General features: G+C 38.3%; 2 protein-coding genes across 2 annotated transcripts; one reads left to right on the forward strand and one right to left on the reverse strand.

The window, feature by feature from the left end:
- Positions 1-354: 354 nt before the first annotated feature.
- On the reverse strand, positions 355-6064 carry LOC140147668 (fibrinogen-like protein 1). The gene is made up of 7 exons (XM_072169439.1): positions 5657-6064; positions 4557-4655; positions 4133-4267; positions 2762-2803; positions 1990-2105; positions 1228-1528; positions 355-964 (listed from the first exon to the last, which is right to left on the reverse strand). Exons 1-7 carry the CDS (start codon positions 5826-5828, stop codon positions 717-719), a joined length of 1113 nt encoding a protein of 370 aa, XP_072025540.1. The 5' UTR covers positions 5829-6064; the 3' UTR covers positions 355-716.
- Positions 6065-14891: 8827 nt separating this feature from the next.
- On the forward strand, positions 14892-19301 carry LOC140147184 (uncharacterized). Its single transcript, XM_072168963.1, has 3 exons — positions 14892-15117; positions 15829-16056; positions 19198-19301. The coding sequence occupies exons 1-3, from the start codon at positions 14892-14894 to the stop codon at positions 19299-19301; spliced, it is 558 nt and encodes a 185-aa protein (XP_072025064.1).
- The last annotated feature ends 922 nt before the right edge of the window (positions 19302-20223 follow it).

Here is a 20223-nt window from a genome sequence, read left to right on the forward strand (position 1 = left end):
CGGCCATCTTGGATTTGAGCTGATCCCGACCTTTTAAGAGAATAGTAACTCCAGAAATGGATTCCTTGCCCCAAAAAACCCTTTAAATGATCAATTGCACATTAATTTTGGGCAAGGGGCCCAAAAGATGTATTTTCTAGATGGCAGATGGCAGCCATATTGGATTTATGCAAATTACGAGAGTTGCCCAAAGTTGCCATTTTGGCAGCTAAGCTAAATTTGCTCAGGGACCCCTTGAGACCACAAATCAAGAAAAAAACTTCATAGTACCAACTATTGCAAGGTTGGTGTACAGGGCCTATGGAGGTGTCAACTGGACTATCCCTCCATTTTTAAGGTCTTTATTTACCCCCACCGGGTTATTGCTTTGCTAAGCTAACCTTAACCCTAACCCTCCTGAATACTACAAAATACTACTTGATATATGCGCTGTTCGTGCATGCATCCCACGTGGTGTGATGACGCAATCGCCCTAAGTGATATATAGGCACGGTTTCGCTGGCCAGCGAAGCCCAAGACCCGTGGCAAAGTGTCGCCGACCGAGTGCTTGGCATGCGAGGGGTCTCGGGTTCGAATCCCACCCAGAGCAAACAACTTCTTTCCTTCTTTTCTATCTTTATTCTTTCCTTCTTTCCCTTCCCGTCGCCAAAAAGCCCCTAGGCGGTTAGGGTTAACTTAATGCGATGTGTTTTTAGTATTGTTGTCTTTTGAGGCTATTATGTAGGCACAACACGTCTTATTTTCATGCTTGCCGTTTTCAAAGAAGACAACCATCCCCAATTCATGGAATTGGAGCAGCCAAGAGAGGTCGGTTCACAATAGTATCCGCATAGGTTTGGCGATGTGTCCAGATTATACCACCATCCTCCACGGGCTACTTGAGCTAGATTCAGAAGAAGATGTGAGTCTTTGTCATTGTCGTTGGCTGAAAAAGCGGCGTTCAACTGGTTTATAAACTCGTTGCCTGTGGTATTTAATTATACAAAGTTTTCACAAATGTTTTTGAATATTAATGAAATATTTCGTATTATTATATACCCTTTAGGCCCCCCTATATAACCCGACATTTAAATGTTTTCCATTTTTCGTTAAAGCTAACAGATCCATTATAGAAAATAAAAGTAAGATTTTGGTCTTATCGTGTACAGCTCCTTTTCCTCTAGGAGCCGCCATTTTTTTAAATTTCCTTCATATATATTCATGGATTTTTGACATTTCTTTACTTACCGGCGGTGCCAGAATATGTGCCCACTTCTAATCTATAGGCATCTCCATAGATAAAGATATACTCGTAATTCTCGTTGGCAATATTGTTTCTCCAGTCTCCCACATCCACTCGTAGCTCCCAGAAACATTCCCCGTTAGCATGATCATTAACGTTCCATTCGGAAGCATCATTACCGCATGTCAAATCACGCAGAACTGATAGACCGAGCCAGAATTCACCAGTCAAATCCCCAAAACCGTCTATGTACGACTGCATCAGTAAGTTGAAGTTGGTACTGCCATCCTTACGCCTCAGAACAACCTGAATAAAATAATTGAACGTTTAATGGTGGTTTCATACTGTCATGCCGCCGCTTACCGCTGAGCGGCGTGACGTACGCGCATTGCAGACACCCCGACAGAATCAAGGTTTGTCATTGGCTGATACGTCATGCTGTTTGCCGCAGGAAAGTCTGACAGGGGCATTAGGCAAACATATGAGCGATTGATGGATTTATCACACATTTCAACCTATTCAAAATAATTATACGAATCGGTTAGTTCCAGTTAGCCAGGGCCAGTTAGGCTGAGATAGAGTACAATGTAACACGTTGCTATTGCAGCACAAGGACTCCTCATGCTTCATCACCATGCCAAGTTTGATTCACGAGATTAATTACATTTTTGACAAATTATGCAAATCATTTACAAATTACAATATTCATTTATTCATGAGATGTTATTATTCATTATTTCATCAAAACCATCCATTTCGGTACTTACAATCCAGCCGCCTCCGTTGCTGTTCATATCACAATACACTAAGATAGAGCTTGTGAGTTCCATGGGTTGTATTCTGTAAACACCACTGGCAGGAACCTCTGTGCAGTCAGTGTATACTACATATACAATAAAATGACAACTTTGTTTAAGGGTGAGGTAACGTGAGGTAAAGGTAAGCATGAACCATACTTCTCACAAGTACGCAGGACTGGCAGTGCACTACATGGATTGTCATTATAATATTATTAAGCTCATTGCTTCATCATTTGGTGGCGTAGTTAGATAAAATGATTTGTGCAAGAAATCGCTGTACTTTTATAGTACGAGCGTAAATATGCATTAAAAATTCAAAACAAAATAATGATCAGATTCGTCTGTGCACTAAATGGTGACATCATGACATGTGACCATATCCATAACGAACATCTCACTTACAAGTGAAATCTAACGGTTACTCAACTACTGACGTGTTTGAACCCGGTTTGAACATGCTGTAAGTCTAAATAATTCTAAATTGGCTCAAAGGTATTTTCTCCGGATAAGACTAAAAAGAAGAGCTAAGAAGATGGGCGAATAAAACACCCCAAGAAAGTTCGTATTGTTAAGGGAAGCTTGTGAGTCCCCTCATTGTAATCAAAAACAGACATGAGATGCCTCTTAGAATGATTTAATGGAAATGCAATAAATAAGCACCAACCTAAATAAATAAACAAACAAATAAACAATCAATGACGTTTACGAATTATGGCCATTGATTCTTTAAGCACCTTACCTTGTCCTTGTTCAGTCGTTCCTTGACTACCATTCGCTGATCCTATATTATGACAGAATACAATTTGTTTATAATGTTTGAATGAATTAATTGTTTTTTAGCCAATGAGATAAAACTCCGGGGAAAGCGAGCTACCTTATTGGTCAAATACCAATCGCTCACCGCGCGCGTAGTATAAATTAATATGCTGTAACTTAGCAGCTACTCTCAGCAACCGGTGGGGCATTTTATAGACCCACGTGCTTTGCTGCAGGTCGTATTTCTATTGGTTTACTGCCTGTACAAAATAATTATTTACCTGGTGTGGACAATGTGCGTGTAACAGTGCAGAATGTTGATGCGGGAGTCATACTTTTTTGTAGGATATTCTTGTTGGGAAATTCACGATTTCGGATTACGATTCCTTTCACAAAAGGCTATTGCCGAATCATTCATTAGGAACAATAGAAATGCAATCTCGACCACTCACAGCTCAGGATTTGTGTGGGCTGATACTGGCCAGGGCGATGTGACTTCATAAGGGCAATGTCGGGGATTATAGGACACAATCGATGGGGAGAGATGAGGTCCGACCAGGTCCGACCGAGTCTCCTACACAGGTTACGCTCCCTGTGGAGGGGCGGAACCAAACTGGCTGATGTGGAGACTAAGCCAGTTTGCGTCGGTCTGATACTCGTCTTTGACCATGCGCAGATCTGGCTGGTCAGGAAGATATTTAATATCCCGAATTTATAATATGCCTACCAGTTCCATCTATAACCGATTTGCTAAAGAATAGGCTATTTGTTACCATGTTTAATAAATTCGTATTAATCGTATAATAAAATGTGGCCAAATGTATATTTGTGTACATAGTGTGTGGAGCCACTCTTCTACGGACTTGGCTACTAAGCATGTCGGGAAGGATATGGCGGTATGCTGACCTGGGTCAATATGTTCTGGGCAGATGAGGTCCGACCAATTGCCTACGACCTTGTGTGCGATCATGTGTAACAGGCAATTCCCGATAATAATAGAGGTTCCCTGTACTGGCGAACTTCCGATAAAATCTGTAGCGCGTGCTCAAGGGAGTTCTCATACCACAGACGCTTCAACATGGGGTTGTAACACGGAGCTTTTGCTCTGGTTGTTTTATCATTTCTGTTCTCCGGAGTTTATATTATATATTATTTTTTGTTATCTGCAAACCAATTCCTGTTTGTCAGAACTTTTATTAATACCAGTGGCCTACCGAGTCAGCCATGTTTTACATGCGTACTCTAAGTGAATACTCTCTCATAGGTATATTAAATATTAAATATCTCAATCATCGACCAATAAGATGTCGTGATTTCGTAATAGCATTTTATGAGGAATATCAAACATTCTAACCTGAAACATTGGTATAATATGAAGTTGGCATTCCTTCAGTAACTGTAGTGGTTTCCGTTATATCATTAGCCGGTGAACTAGTGCTAGCATAACCAGTATCTTCTTCATCTGTAATTTGGACTAGCGTTTGAAGATCTATAAAAATTATATGAACAATGACCGGTTCCGAACTGCAATACAATACAATACAATACAATACGATACGATACAACACAATACAATACAATACAATACAATACAACACAACACAACACAACACAACACAACACAACACAACACAACACAACACAACACAACACAATACAACACAATACAATAGTGTACCATATCAAGTTAACAACCATGACAACCGGAACAAATTAACCTTCTCTGTTTTCATGAATCATGATTTTATATTAATCGATAATAGACAATTATGATTCACCTGACGTTGAAGGTTGCGGTGACATTTCGCTTTGGTATGTAGGCCTATTTGTAGAATCAAGTTTGTCCTGAGCGTTGGATGTTCCATGTGTTCCCTTGTCTGAAAGAAAAATTGAGAGAATCCTACTTTTTAGTATCAATATATTTCTGTGGCTGAACACGAATGAAAATAAACATTTCTCTTTCTCAGACATACACCCCCACACCTTTCAACGCTAACACTTTCCCCGAAAAACACTTTTCGTCACTAGGTCAACAGATAACGCAATTCAATGTTATAGCAAGGCGAATGTGGTAAATCTGTTGAACTACCTATCCAAGCACATTTTTTGACCAAAATGTAGGTTCTAAAAGTCAAAACCTCTTAGTGTTCCTTACAATATTTGTCAAATTTTATGTCATTAAATGAAAAAGCACACTTATATTGTCCATATACTAGCGTCACTAGAATGAGCAATGGCCAATTCTCTTTAAATTGCAAATCTTATGCAAAAAGTTACTATTTTCGCCGGTTTTGTCATACGGTTGTAAATTCAATGAACTATGACTTTACAAATTGATATGACACACCCCGTTATCACAATGTTACAGAGAAATGTAACATAAAATTGGTATGTGCAATTACCAAGGTCATTGTCTTGTCACTGCCAAATATACCACCCACCCACACACCATGCATCTGTGTTGCAGAAACTAAAGAAAACATTGGCGATGTGTGCAAAAGACATTCTCCCACCTACGTACCCCACACATAAGACACCATTATTTCATTTAATATTATTTTGATTAATACTGTATAAATGCACTTATACTCGTACAGACCAATATTGCCTGGATATTTTGAAAGACAACTCATATAGCTGAATTAATTACATCGCTGAGCTATAGCGATTAGTTTTTAGCCAATGAGATACCAATACCAATCGCTCACCGCGTTATTTTGTGAATAGCAGCTACTCTCGGCAGCTAGCGGGGTATTTATAGACCGGTTCGTTTCACTGCCAATAGAAAATAATAATATTATTCACCTGGTGTGGACGTTGTGCACTACCACACCTCACACCTGCGTATACAAAGTAACAACACAAAACAGTGTCTTACCTGATAGCACGAGACCCAAAACAAGTGCCACAACTGCAACCACTACTACCACAGATATGACAATAATTATTGCTACGGTTTTACTGGATCCTTTGCCCAATCCTCCGCTTCCTTCTGGCGCCTTTTGAATCGGCTCGACCTTATTTTCAAAACGTGGTGGTTCAGTACTCATCTTAACATCTGTGGTATTATCAACATTCTCCCACACGCGTGTGTCTTACACCCTCAAAGGAATCCGTGTTACAGAAATCGGCAGCTTTTTGGTAGCCCGATTCGGGTTCAGAATTTAGGCCCTATATGTGCGGAGGTTTCTTTTGATTTGGGGGACTATTTCTACAATACGTAAGCGGAATTTTTGAGTTCACGAATTTTGAAGCTGTTTGAACTCTTAACGTGTTTTGTTTCGTCATTTATCGCTACTTATTTATTTATTTTTTTACACTTTCTTGTATTTTGACATCTTCAATGCAATGGAGCGCTCTCTGTGGAAAAAAAAGAGAGAAAAAGCATGCAAATTATAAAAACTAATTATATTGATCAATATTAATAATTGGTCATTTAATTTGTCATCATTGATTTGTCATATCAAGTGGAATATTTAGTCACGAAAATTTGTCAAATTCGACCACATTTTTGACGAATACTTTCAGTTCACATTATTATTATCTCAGGGAATACCTCCGACTAATTAGTTACCATAAAATATTTTATAGAGGAAAACTCAAAACGCGAATTGATAGTACACTTTTCTCACCTTTATAACACCTAAAAAAACGCTACAATTTGCTCATAAACAGCGATAAAATGTAAATGTTAATTACAGACATAATGTTTTTAAAGGAGTATTTCGTGATCCTAGCATCCTCTATTTATGTCATTTTCAGTAGATATCCACGAAAAAGCTTATTTCCAAAATTTCAGTTGATTCCGATTTTGCGTTCGCGAGTTATGCATGATTATATGTATTACACTGCTCCATAGACAGTGTGTTGTAATTTCGTTCTGGTGCAACCAGAACGAAATTCAAATTTGGCGATATTTTTGCTAAATGAATTAATCTGCAAGCAATATTTGGTACATAAACATTATGTAGCCAGAGGTATCCAGTGGTGTAAAAATCTCAACTTTTTTTGGGAAAAGTGGGGGATGAGGCTGTGGATCACGAAATGCCCCTTTAACTATAAAAGAATAATATACTTGCAGAATTGTTTGTTCAAGGAGGCTAAAAACCAATTATAGTTGCTACTGAGTTCTATTTGAACTTGCCTTCAGTTTTTGACGTTTTTAAACTACAGCATGTAGTTTTCGTCGTTTGCTTTTATATTTTGTTGTCTGTCCCTGAAGAAGAGCAGTTTATCTGCTTGAAATGTCGGTTGTTTTTTGTCTGTTTTGTTTTGTTTGTCTGCTCCAGGTTACTTTTGTACTGTTTTGCTGACACTTCTGTGGGCTCTGAAATTGGCAACTTTACCTACTTTCGAACTTTACCTACTTCCTATGCCTACATTTGCTGGTTTTGCCCCCTCCCCCCCCCCCTGCATATTGTCTAGTCTGTATTTTACTTGTTTCCTCACATCAAGTTGGTGTACCTTGCTCGTTTTCTTTTCTAATTATAGTAGACTTATAGTATCTAGGTCAGTGTCATTATGCTCAATTCAAAGGCAGTATTAATCGATACCGAGACAAAATGCATAAATCTAAACATAAAATTATGTAATTGGATACGTGTTTCCTTGTATATTTTCAGTTCGCTCACCCGAACACATATTCCTTCTAAAAGAATTATGAACTCCATAATTACAGGAAAATAAAATCCTCACCTGATACATAGCGCATCATTTTATTCCATAAATATGTTAATACATGTAGTATATTCCATTGTGTTCTATATGAAAAATATAATGGTGGAATATTTGAGACATATCATTAAACCTGGTATTGCAGCAGGCTTTGATAGCCATAGCAACAGGTCTACGCTTCATTTAAGACTCAATTAAACTAAAAGTCGACTGCAATTAGTTCACGATGTTGCATTCGTATAAGCTCGTAGGCTATATCATTAGGAAATGAATTGGGAGAAAACCTTCTGTTAATAAAATACTATGCTGAGCCACCAGCCTGGGTGGCTCACGCTCCAGTAATTTCAGATGATTGAGCTCAGTAATACATGAAAGAATGTTTTCCAATTCATGAAAACAAATAGATAATCAGCTTATCGGATTAAAAGCTTAGAGGGAAGGTCTTGCTGCTCAGCGAGTGTTTGTAATTATCATCAGGTTTTCTCCAAATTCATTCTCTAATGTGCAGTTAATTTTTTCCGCCATAGCGGCTTAACCCTGAATTTACACTTAATTTAGGTCCAATCTCTACCATGGAAAGTCTTCTATATCTTTATAAATAATGATTGTTTGTGCTAGATTTGGGATTTTGTGTCTCATATTTGAAAGAACCAATGTTTAATTGCAATGTTTTGAAACCACAAACCAAAACTGGGTGCATTGATGTACGAGATTGGGGCGGATTGGGACACATTTTACCAAGTTAGCAATAGGAATTTGCTTAATTTTGCATATGCATGACTTTATTCTATTTGAAGAGTTTAGGCAGATAAGAAATGTGCTGGATAGGTTTTTTTGTTCATTATGCAATTTACTGTAATCAACGAAATCTGGCGAATTACGCATTATACTTCCAGATTGACACCCAACACATTCAAATTGGTTAAATTTTGACGAAAATAGGATATTTTCTTTTGAATTAATATTTGTCCAGTTTTCAATCAAATGGCAATGAAATTCCTAGTGGCCAAAGTTCCCTAAATATATAGTCAATTACAGCACACTGCAGGGTTTATTGTTCTATTGTGTCCGATTTGAGCTGAGCACTGACGTTGATTGTAAAATGTTGCTAGTCAATATTCATGAGAGTTTTTAAAATTGGGTGACTTGTGTTTGGCAGATGTGAAATACATCTGAGTGGGCGTATCAATTACGATAACGCATAAAGGCATTGACATCATCGAATGGCTGCCTAGTGCTGTTATGTGTTTAGTCTCTACACTATAGTAATTATTATTATATCCTGGACCACATGTCACAGCCCATTTGATGTGCGTGTAAAACAATATTGTAACAGCAATGTTGACTTTCCTGTCTCGGGATTGGCTCACAAAAATAACACTCGTACTCATCGAACATAAACACACACCCGGCATAAAAAAAACACAGACAAACTCTCTCACGAATACCTTGACTTCTTCACGTGCCTTAACTCTACATTGCCGAAATTTCCAGGCTGTGACATGACATGTGATACAGTAAGCGGTTCCATGCCAGTGCATTTTGCCAGTGACTGCCGGGTACAATACAAATCACTTTCTATTCAACTTGAGGTTAAATTTTGAGCTATGATTTTTAAGTAATTATGTAATTCACTTCACTTCGTAGTATAAAACAACCCTATAATAACGCATGGAAGAAGAGATGAGAAGGAACCACAACGACTTCGATCGGCCAAGTTTTAATCCGCTTATCTATTGACGCATGAAAAGAAAAGCTATCAATGGTACTTACTTTCATGTATGATCCATTTACCGCGATCGATGCTTGGCAAAATCATTACTGGAAAAAATTTATAACAAACCCATCCACGAACAAACAAACGCTACCCAGAAGTAAGATTATGGAATTTCACTGATGCTCTGAACATGTAGGCCTATAGTAGCTTTGTTTTGGGATCTACAGTCAAACTGTTTTCTTGATCGTGTTGTGTAGAAAATGTCCTATAAAACATCGAAAAGGTAATCAAAATCGGCCGTTTTTTTGCTGAGTTTCATCTTTAGCAAATAAGGTAAGATTTTGGTGACTTTTTCGATGAAAAATAGATGTAAAATGTTCTTAAATAATGCACAATGTTCCGGTTGAGTCCGGTACATAAAAACTGTTTAATTTAATAGTTTATATGTGTATAATCGTAACTAGCTAACTCGTTTCAGTGCCAAAGACTGCCAACTCTGAGAAAAAAAGTCATCAAAGTTCGGAAAAATTGGGCAAAATGGAAGAAAAAGATGTAGGCCATCAATGACCGATGATCACGTCACCAAAGAAAATCCTATAGGGTGCTTGCACGGAAGGTCATTAGTTCAAATCATCCTTCACACACGCTCCAGAAGACATGCAAATACATGGAATACAATACCAATCACCTATTTAACGCAGGGTATTGATCAAAGTAAATCCTCATGAATAACAATGTCAACTAAATGTCAGTAAAGGGAGTGGACAAAGTGAATGCGTTCGTTGTGGTTCCTTCTTATCTCTTTCTTCCATGAATAACGTAAGTGTGTTGGAAATGAGACCATTCAAAGTGATGATGATATTCACTTCCAATTTGTTTTGTCGTATTAAACAACCCTATATAGCGTCCCGTTGCCATGGTAACCGTGTAAGAAACCAATTACTAGTACGTTATAACCGCACGGAACGAACTCATCAATCAAACATTCAGACAAACAATAATTATGAGCACCTTGTTGGTCTGGTATTAGCGATTCCTTTGAAATTCATTAAAGAGTAGACGTGTAGCACATATTTATAGCCTTTCTTTCAGAGCGTATATATATTCCATTTAGACAGGGGCGTGGCAAGAGCATCAGGGGCCCATGGACAAGGAGCAGTATGGACCCTTTTAACCAGGGCGGGATTTAGCCTACCTTATGGGGCCCTGGTCCAGGCTAAAATTTGGAGGCCCTGAACTCACGTGCCGAGGAAGGCATTTGCATTTAAGTCAGTGGCCAAGTTTTGGTTTAACTAAAGGGGGACAAAGGGGGGACTAACATATTTTGTTCAATTTCTTGAATGCGCGCGAAGCGCCGAAAATTTTACAATTTTGCCCTATTTTGACCATAAAACATGCTGTTTTTGGGGTTAAAAGGAACATTGGGGCCCAAAATTGCCTTGGACCCTGGCCCATCTGTCCCAATGGTATAAAAATCCGGCCCTGCTCTCCATTTTCAGCCCTTATTTAATTTTTTCGCTTTTGTGCTCGGGGCCCCTGAGCCGTCAGGGCCCATGGACTTCGTCCACCCTGTCCCCCGCTTGCTACGCGCCTGCTTAGATATAGTTCTTGCAAAAGTGGCCAATCTAATAAATAACCACAGCCTAACAAATATAAAATCACCAGATTTTGACAACAAGAATGCCTTCCATCTATAACCGTTTTAATGAGATCTATTTTTTGCAAAATGTGGTGCTATGTTGCAGGATATCGCTAAATCCCACGGCGCTTCTACATCTTGTTGAGCTCGTTGCGCCACAAGTATTTTCAAGTTAGGGAATTCAGAAAATAGAGAAAAACACTTCTGGTCCTTATTTCATTTTGAACTGGTATTTTAAGTTCAATTGTTTACTAAAATATTGAAGGGGGGTCACAACAACCCCCTCTTCGTAGTTCGTGTTACAAAATATGGCTCAGTAGTTCTAGGGTTAATAGTGACAAACACAGAGATTGAGGATAGGCCTTTGCATCGAGGCTTGAGATTGGAATTCCAATTTCCTAATTCTCACGAAGTAAGGGCTGAGCCATTCCATGTCAACTCCAGGGATGTGCACCGCAGCACCTCTTCAATTTTTTTTTTCTTTTTCTGTGTGGTGGTAGATATTGATGAGAAAGTAAAATCCTGAAAATTTGAGCTTCATACTCCATTTCGTTTTCCCGTGGCATCAATTTGAAATTTAGGGGGTCGGCGTAAAAATGTGTCGCAACGCGAAAGACGATGTTTGGAGGTCCATAAATGTATAAAGTGAACCCCCAACAACTTTGAAAAGTATGTATCCTGGGGTACTTTTTTGTGTAGAATTCAGAAAACTTGTGACTCATTTACTTGAAAAGATATAGGGCCCTCAAAATGCAACTTCGTCCATCCAGGACCAACTTCAAATTGTCCATTTTTTTGCCAGTCAGAGCCCTTTGGTAGAACATTACTCGTATCCCATATTGAGCCTATTAGAATACTTTTCATGCAAAACTCCAATTGTACATTTTTTGTACATTATTCAATTCTATTTCTTTGCTTTTTTTCCATGTAGACCAGCATGCTTATAGGCATTTTATATAGCCTGACTTGAGCATTTGGATTGAAGCCGATCCTTTCAGGGCTTAAGTGTGTTGCTGCACAGAGTGACCATATGGCAAAACTGGAAGGACAAGATAACAACCACACAAAAAAACTATTCAGCCAGATATCTTGTCAATTTACCTCATTGTTATTTATAATTATACAACTAGTATAAAAAGGTTAGTATCAAAAAAATATTAAGTACAAAATACATACATACCATACAGGGTGTTCAAAAAAAAGAGAGAACTCTCGTTGCGCCCTCTTTTTCTCCTATTTCCGAAAAGTTAATAAAATATATTTTGTTATGTGAAGAAACCTTAAATTGTTAGCTTTAATAAACCATAACAATTAATTACTTCTATCAGTTCACAACTTTTGAAGATATGCCCTTTTAAAGACAAGTACCTGTTTTTCACTCTGTCCACGGATAGCAAACAGAGTGGTTGTGATGGATTATGCTTTGGAGTGGCCTGCAACATCACCAGACCTCACACCACTTGATTTATTCCATGGGGCAAAATCCAAGATCTTTGCAAACGTATTACTGCTGTATTCGCAAGTATCCGGCGCACAAGGATGGTACGCAACGCAATTGATGCAATGAGGACCAGGGCTGAAACCTGTATTTGCCAAGGAGGCAACCAGAAGAACCAAAGACAAACCAAAAAGCCCTTTTCAGGGCTTCCTTTTTATCCTAAAAAGAGAGATGACTTATGTTGTAAATAAAAAGAAAGCAAGAAACAACAAAGTAAAAAGTAAAAAACATAATTAAACAAAAAGGCATAAGGCAATTGCAAGTATAGTAAAAGAAGTCCCATCCTACATTCATTTTACCCACAAATTAATGACACTTAACAAAATCCATAGCCCATAAGCCCACTGATAAAGCTCATTCCCTAAATAAAGTTATTTTATAAAGTTATCATTAAAGAATGTTTGATATTCATGCATGGTAAGTGTACTCCTTTTCAATCTTGAAGTAGCCAAACCTCCTCGGGTACTTTTCTTTAAAAGGCCATATCTTCAAAAGTTGTGAGCCAATTGAAATAATTGTTTTAGTTTATTAAAGCTAACGATTAAAGATTTTAAGTTTTTTCAGAAATAGGAGAAAAAGAGGGCGCAATGAGGGTTCTCTTTTTTTTGGGACACCCTATAAAATACATACACTCTTATCAACCAGTGATTCAGCTTATGACTTTTTTTTGTTGATATTTTTTTAGGTCTGGCGACTCTTTCTTATTCTTTTAAAAATCTTCAAACCAATCTTGTCAAATCCCATGCGTTCCCTTACACCTATAGCCTACTCCAATATAATACATATCCTTTAAATCTAATATTCTCCCCTTCGTTGCTGATGAAATCTTTGAACAAATCAAACCCCAATTGCATTTCATCACATCCAGGTTCGAAGCTCACAATTGGCGCCCCATTCCTTTTTTAAAGGAATTTTTATTTTAAAAACGCCCTCAAATGAATGACGTCATTCACGATCATTGGGGATTCCCCTCGGTCAAAACATTGAAAAGAAAAGCTCAGTGTCAATGGGATAATTATTAGCAATTCACGTTGCAATGGCGGTGGTTTCTAAGACGTGAATCATGCATGTAGTATTCAGAAGGCACCACAAAATGACAAATCACGATTTAGTGTCTTGAATTTAAGCCAAAAAGTGCTAGATAGAAAAGGGTAAGTTGATCCAGATCACTCTGAACAGGCCTACAATACATGATATGACTACAGCACACTGCACAGTGCATGACTCATGCACGAGTGTGGGGGGATCACTCATATATGATTGTTGTAAGCATCCGCGTGAAAGAAAACGCGGATTTAGGGTGGTTTTGAAAAGCAAAACGAGGATCCGCGCGGATCCGCGATTAGGGTCTCAAAACACTCATTTTACTAAAAGAAGGGGTGGTTTTTTTAAAGGACGATCCTCGCTTAGGGTAGTTTTTTTAAATTACCCAATTAACGGACATTAGTGGTGACATATTGATCAAGTTATTCGGCAAAAAAGAGTGGTTTCTGAGCAATTTTACTAACCAGATTTGTTAAAAATCGGAGCCGACTTCAACAGCGCCAATTTTAAGCTTACCGATATTACCACTGTCACTGAATGGCACTCTACCGACTCATGCAATGAATAGGGGCAAATTTCAAACCAATTCCTCACTTATGGTGTTTTTATATTGTCTGTCCTTGTTTAGGGTACATTTCAAACAAATTCCTCGCTTAGGGTGTTTTTATTTGAGTATAATCCTTGTTTAGGGTTAGTTTGACACATTTTCGACATCCTAGCTTAGGGTCATTTTTGAAAGTCAATTCACGCGGATGCTTACAACTTTTATACATGAGTGGCCCCCCCGGGGGACTAGTGCATGAGTGCTATAGTCATGCTAGTAGTAGGCATGTCCAGTCAAAATTGGAAGTACTTTTAAATTGATTCAGACCTAACTTATTGGCTAGGAATTGATGAAAGAAACATTTTGGCGTTTTAAATAATCTTAATCGGACGTTTCATGGTAGGCATGATCACAAAATTTTCAAGTAGGTATTCTCCAAATTCATGTGTGTTTGCATAGACAATACATGGGTGAGTGCACACACACAGTGAGTGGGAAACTGTTAGCAGCAAATGTGTTGACAGTGGACATCCCTACTAAAAGGTGGTCTTTTGGAGCTGTGAAATCAAATAAATGCTTTCTGGTTGTCAAAACAAAAAAAACAGAAATGTGAGGAGCAAGCAATTTCAGTGGTGAGGGTCATCATATGGAGAGGGGCACCATGATGGGGGGGGGGGCACCAGGTCAGATTGGGTGGGATTTCTCAATTTTCAGATCAATTGGGGTGGGCCCATCCAGTATATGGGGGGGGGGGTGCAAAGGTTTTTTGGCATGTACATCAAAAGGGAGTTGTGTCTTTGCGTCTAAGCCCCCTCTATTCAAAGAAGCGTACATAGATACAAGGCAGATTGTCTTCATCAAGTGCACATTTCATTGAGCCTTTTCTCCATGAATCCTCAAATAAATTTGAATGAAAATTATAAATTCAATAAAAAAAATAAAAAAATAAAGTTATAACTGTACACCCAGGGTTCTTTATTCCATTTTACAGTTCAATATGTCAGATCCTGATTCACCATATTCTACTTTTGGAACCAAACGCCGAAAGTTAGATCATGATGTACCAAGCCACTCCCACCAAACCACACCCATGTCCCTACAACCAGATGTCATGGCCCAAGCTGAAGCCAGCAGTAGAGATGATTCAGGTGAAGCACATGATCTTTGTATGATGCAGATTGCAGAAACTGATCCTCAGCCTGGTGTCACTATGTCCTCAGGAGGTAATTTTTTTTAAATTATTGCAAGCATAATTTTTACACTTTGTGTATTTTGGAATGAATAGGTTGTTTTAAATTCCACATCCTATACGAAATGGACTATTTTCACATGTTTTTATTTCATCTAGTGTGAAAATCTGTTTCTGATTGGTTAAGGGGGTACTACACCCCTGCAAGGACTACAACTACTGCACTGGACATTTTATTTCAACACAGACAACAGTTGTGGAGTTACAGTCAAAAATGAGGGAAACCAATATTTGATCAATAAATCAATAACTACTTGCCTTGAGTTGCTGAAATTTCAGTGCATTAGTTGTAGTCCTTGCCCCTATAATATACATATCTTGTTTGTCACCAATGCACCATAATTTTTGAGGAAAATGCAAAAATAGGCACAAAATTGGTCAGGGGTGTAGTACCCCCTGAAGACATGGTATATAGTCATTTTGAAAATTAACAGATTAAATATTATATACCCTCAATACTTTCAGGGACAATAAATGAACGAGAAAAGTGCACCTCCGACAAAGAATGGAAGAGAAAATTGGGAAGTAAGAGAAAAGGGATTTCAAAGTTTTTCTTAGTAAAATTCCAATAAAAAAACTCACATTTTCCAGACAGTTTCAGCATTTGCCTAGGTATTATTTTAATACAAATTATGTTGCTGTTGTTTTCCTCTATTTTATATACTTCTTACAAACCATACAACAGCAGATATCATGGAAAAACAATGTCAAGATGTCAACCCTGAAGCAAGCAATTGTGATCTACCTGAAGCAAGCAATAGTCAGCATGATAGTGATGTAGCTGTTGACCTTCCAAATGTTCTTAATCAAACTTATGTGTCTGGCAACCAACCCAGTGCTGGGAGAGATATGTATAACATAGAAGGTGATGCACATATACATATTCATGAAGCTAGTCCAGCCCTTATTGATGGTGAGTTTTAGTGTGCAAAAAATTAAAAAATTTGGAAAAGTACAGCTATCTTCATATAAGCAAGCCAGGGGAACAATGTTGGTACACTAAATATGGAGAATTAATAGTTATGGAAGATCTTATTTCCACCTAAATATACTTGGGAGTTAAAGTAGTATTTCGTGATCCTAGCATCCTCTTTTTATGACATTTTTACATAGATAGTAGTCGGCATGATAATGATAGTACACCAGAACGTAATTCAAATTTTGGTGATATTTTTGGCTAATGAATTAATCAACAAAAAATCTTTTGTGCATAAACATTACGTAGCCAGAGGTTTCCATTGGTACAAAAAAATGTGTAAAAATCTCAACTTTTTTGAGAAAAGTTGGGGGATACTAAAAAACCCTGTGGGTAAAAAGAAAGGGGCATTTCTGAATATTACGTACCATAACCATATTGAGAGGAATTTTGGAAAATGATCTTCCGATTCAGAGGATGTTTTAAGAGATGTCCTGGGTTGGAAAATCAACAAATGCATAAGATGTGTGCTCAGGAGCTTTTCAGCAGGGATCTGCACATGCTGTATGATTGAGGATGGAGTTAGTACCATAACCACTCATGTATAAGCCTTCCTTTGGCTATATGCCCACTCCCTGTTTTTCAAGACATTCTGGGAACAAGCACTCAGGTATAAGCCCAGTAGTAATTTTGGCTAAGTTCTTAATCATATCAATGTTTTTATTCACATTTAAGAACAAATGCAAAAAAAAACATTCAGTTAAAAATTAACATTCCATACTTATAATTAAATATTAAAAAAATAACTTGGATGATAGAAATTACTGGTACAATGGGCATATACAAATGGGAAAGAGTGTTCTTATTTTTAACTACTAGTCCTTCCCGGGCCTCCCCGGTTATAATTCCACTCCATTGTTTAAGTGAAATTGCCCATCTAGGAGGTAGACTAGCGATTATACCCGAGAGATTATGGCAAATGCAAGGTCTGTGAAAACCCTAATTCACATGTCGCAGTATCCCCTGTCTTGTAACATGTGTAAATTGGGAACATGTGCCTGAAACTGTCAAAAGGGGACACACATAGATGTAATTCTAGCCTAATCACCAATTATGAACATTTGTGCATCAATTAGGGACATTTGTGTGTGTAAATTGGGGACACGTGTCTGAAACCTACAATCGGGTATATCCTACACCCCCAGACAACTGGGGACATCTTAATTAACACTGGTCATTTTTATCACTACAACTCTACAACTGGGAACATCCCGGTGCTCAAATGTCCCCGTTTGATGCATTTTAGACCAGGAAAATGTCCCCATTCATCTGTGTTTACTGTTTACAAGCTGTTTGTTTTGCATGAAAATATAAACTGTGACTAAGGACATTCTGGGAGATTCTTCGGACACCGGGTCATCAATTACTTCCCCATGGTGCCCCTATTGTTATGCCAGAAGAGGTGTAGTTACCAGTGATGTCCACAGCTTTTGGAAGTCCTCAGTTGGTGGGAAAAAAGTCATCAGTATACCTCAAGCGCCCCCTCATGCACATACATCCCCCCCCACATCACACACACCCCAACCCCCATTCAGCTTACATGTATCCTATGCTACATGTACACGTAGTATAGCATTCTGCTATATACTGGATGGTCCTGTTAACGGTCGACCACTACTGATCAATACTATGGTTTACTGGTCGACCACTAGTATAGCATTTGGCTTACTGGTCCACTAGTGGTCGACCGCTAATACTACTGGTCACTACTAGTATTCGCTTACTGGTCGCACCATTAGTATAGCATTCGCTTACTGGTCCACTAGTGGTCGACCGCTAATACTACTGGTCACTACTAGTATTCGGCTTACTGGTCGACCATTAGTATAGCATTCGGCTACTGGTCCACTAGCGGTCGACCATTAGTTAGCGTGGCTCATTTGCATAATTCGCCTCATACGAAGGGTAGTCGAAGGGTAGTCGAATAGGAAGGCTAATTTTTCACTACAGAATACTATATATGACCGCTATAATAACTAGCGGTCACATGGCATTCGACCGCTAGCTGACCGCTATTGACGACCGCTTTGTGAAGGGTAGTTGACGGCTAATGATTTAGGTAAGGGAGCCCAGTAGTAATTTTGGCTAAGTTCTTAAATCATATCAATGTTTTTATTCACATTTAAGAACAAATGCAAAAAAAAACATTCAGTTAAAAATTAACATTCCATACTTATAATTAAATATTAAAAAAATAACTTGGATGATAGAAATTACTGGTACAATGGGCATATACAAATGGGAAAGAGTGTTCTTATTTTTAACTACTAGTCCTTCCCGGGCCTCCCCGGTTATAATTCCACTCCATTGTTTAAGTGAAATTGCCCATCTAGGAGGTAGACTAGCGATTATACCCGAGAGATTATGGCAAATGCAAGGTCTGTGAAAACCCTAATTCCCATGTCGCATTATCATACATTATGGCTTTAAGGTTTTATTTTTGAGACATAGCACATTACCCTAAAGTATTGTGAAACCATCCATAGCTCTCAATGTTTAAGCGGCTCATACTTATTTTTGTATACATTTTCTATGGAGCATGCAGATCCCTTGAAATGCATGATGGGACAGCCCTCATAGCTGCTGTGGTGTAAGGGGCTGTACAATAATTATGAGCCCCCCGGGGTAAAATTTCAAAATGGCTTGCCCCGGGCTTGCCAAAATCGCTTGCCCCCCTCCTCTCGGCCCTCCAAAAATCGCCCCCCCCCTCTCGGCCAGCCAAAATTCTTTGCCCCCCCTTGCACATGCCAAATTTCCCAATCTTAAATGGTCTATATACATGTTGCGAGCGCAGCAAGCAGGAAAATTTGCATATTTAAGCGTTTCTGTACCGTTTTCCTAAGCCTTTTTAGGGCGTATTTATATTAAAATGCGCCCCATGAATGTGTGCCAAAAATTGCTTGCCCCCCCTCTCGGCTTGCCAAAATTGCTTGTCCGCCCTTTTCGGCTCGCCAAAATTTCTTGCGCCCCCAATTTTACCCTCCCCAGGGCTCATAATTATTGCACAGCCCAAATACGATGATCTCATTCATATTCTTTTAAAAATCTATAAAATAACTTTTTTCTCTCCATTTACAGAATTGATGAACATACAAGATAGTCAAACTCCAAAGAAATGTGCAGGTAAACTTGAAATGAAATGTAGTGATTCTTTGCCCGGGATATTGTTGTATACTTGGTGAAGCAGAACCCCTGCCCTTCTTCCATCATGCATAGAGAGATCATCATTACAACAGTGCATAATTCTGTTAAATTTTATGTTTTGTTGTGCTTCCTTCTCAATCATTACATAAAATAATATTAGGCTTAAAAAATGCTATGTCTCCAAGTCCTTCACAGTTTCAAAAACAAATCTAGTCAAAAAAACAAACTTAACGTTGAAATAACATTTGCGAGTGTGCACAGTATTAAATTGTGGTTGATTTACACAACTTGTTGAAGTACAAACTATATAATATTCCTATCAGCATTGGTGGCACACAAACATTTTAACAAATATTACTTTATGCAAAAACCCAGACAATATAACACCATTCACCAGGGTGGGGTGGGGGGGGGGGCAAAGGTACTCGGAAAAAATAACTATATCAGGGACATGCCACAAACATGGGTCGCATTTTAGCTATTTGGTACATCAATATGGGTCAACTTTAAATTTTTCAGTGGCATGTTCCCACCAAAATCAAACTTGAGCACCCTCTCTGGAAACATACATTATATGACAGGGTAGAAACACCTTTTACTAACTTATACTTGTTCACTGCAATGACAGTGGTTTTGACCATCAGATCAGATTTACAAGCTTCATTGTTTTAATTAAAATAATGATGTCACCTGTGTTATATTGGATGATAGATGCCTGTCAGCAGCTATGAACAATACTGTTCTCAATCTTAAACACTTCAATTCAAAATAAAAATATTAATCATAAGTATACAAAATTTGTAAAGCATACATTATACAAGTAATTACCTAGTGCTTAGAATCAATCAGTCCCATTGTTGCTATGCACTTCCAATTGGTTCAAATAGCTTGTATGTAGTTGTGTGCATGTGCAGAACCATGTTGGATTGCAAAAACTTTCTCTCAAGTGTTAAGAATCAA

The sequence above is a fragment of the Amphiura filiformis genome, chromosome 3, assembly GCF_039555335.1.
Source record: "Amphiura filiformis chromosome 3, Afil_fr2py, whole genome shotgun sequence".
NCBI lineage: Eukaryota > Metazoa > Echinodermata > Ophiuroidea > Amphilepidida > Amphiuridae > Amphiura > Amphiura filiformis.

Bases quoted from the DNA above. Each gene is read 5' to 3' on its own strand.
- LOC140147668 (XM_072169439.1), bottom strand. From the start codon at position 5,828: ATGAGTACTGAACCACCACGTTTTGAAAATAAGGTCGAGCCGATTCAA. The intron at 4,268-4,556 runs GTGAATCATAAT...TAATTTTTATAG, and splicing joins ACCGCAACCTTCAACGTCAG to ATCTTCAAACGCTAGTCCAA. The intron at 1,529-1,989 runs GTAAGTACCGAA...TATTTTATTCAG, and splicing joins GCAACGGAGGCGGCTGGATT to GTTGTTCTGAGGCGTAAGGA.
- LOC140147184 (XM_072168963.1), top strand. From the start codon at position 14,892: ATGTCAGATCCTGATTCACCATATTCTACTTTTGGAACCAAACGCCGA. The intron at 15,118-15,828 runs GTAATTTTTTTT...ACCATACAACAG, and splicing joins TGTCACTATGTCCTCAGGAG to CAGATATCATGGAAAAACAA. The intron at 16,057-19,197 runs GTGAGTTTTAGT...CTCCATTTACAG, and splicing joins TAGTCCAGCCCTTATTGATG to AATTGATGAACATACAAGAT.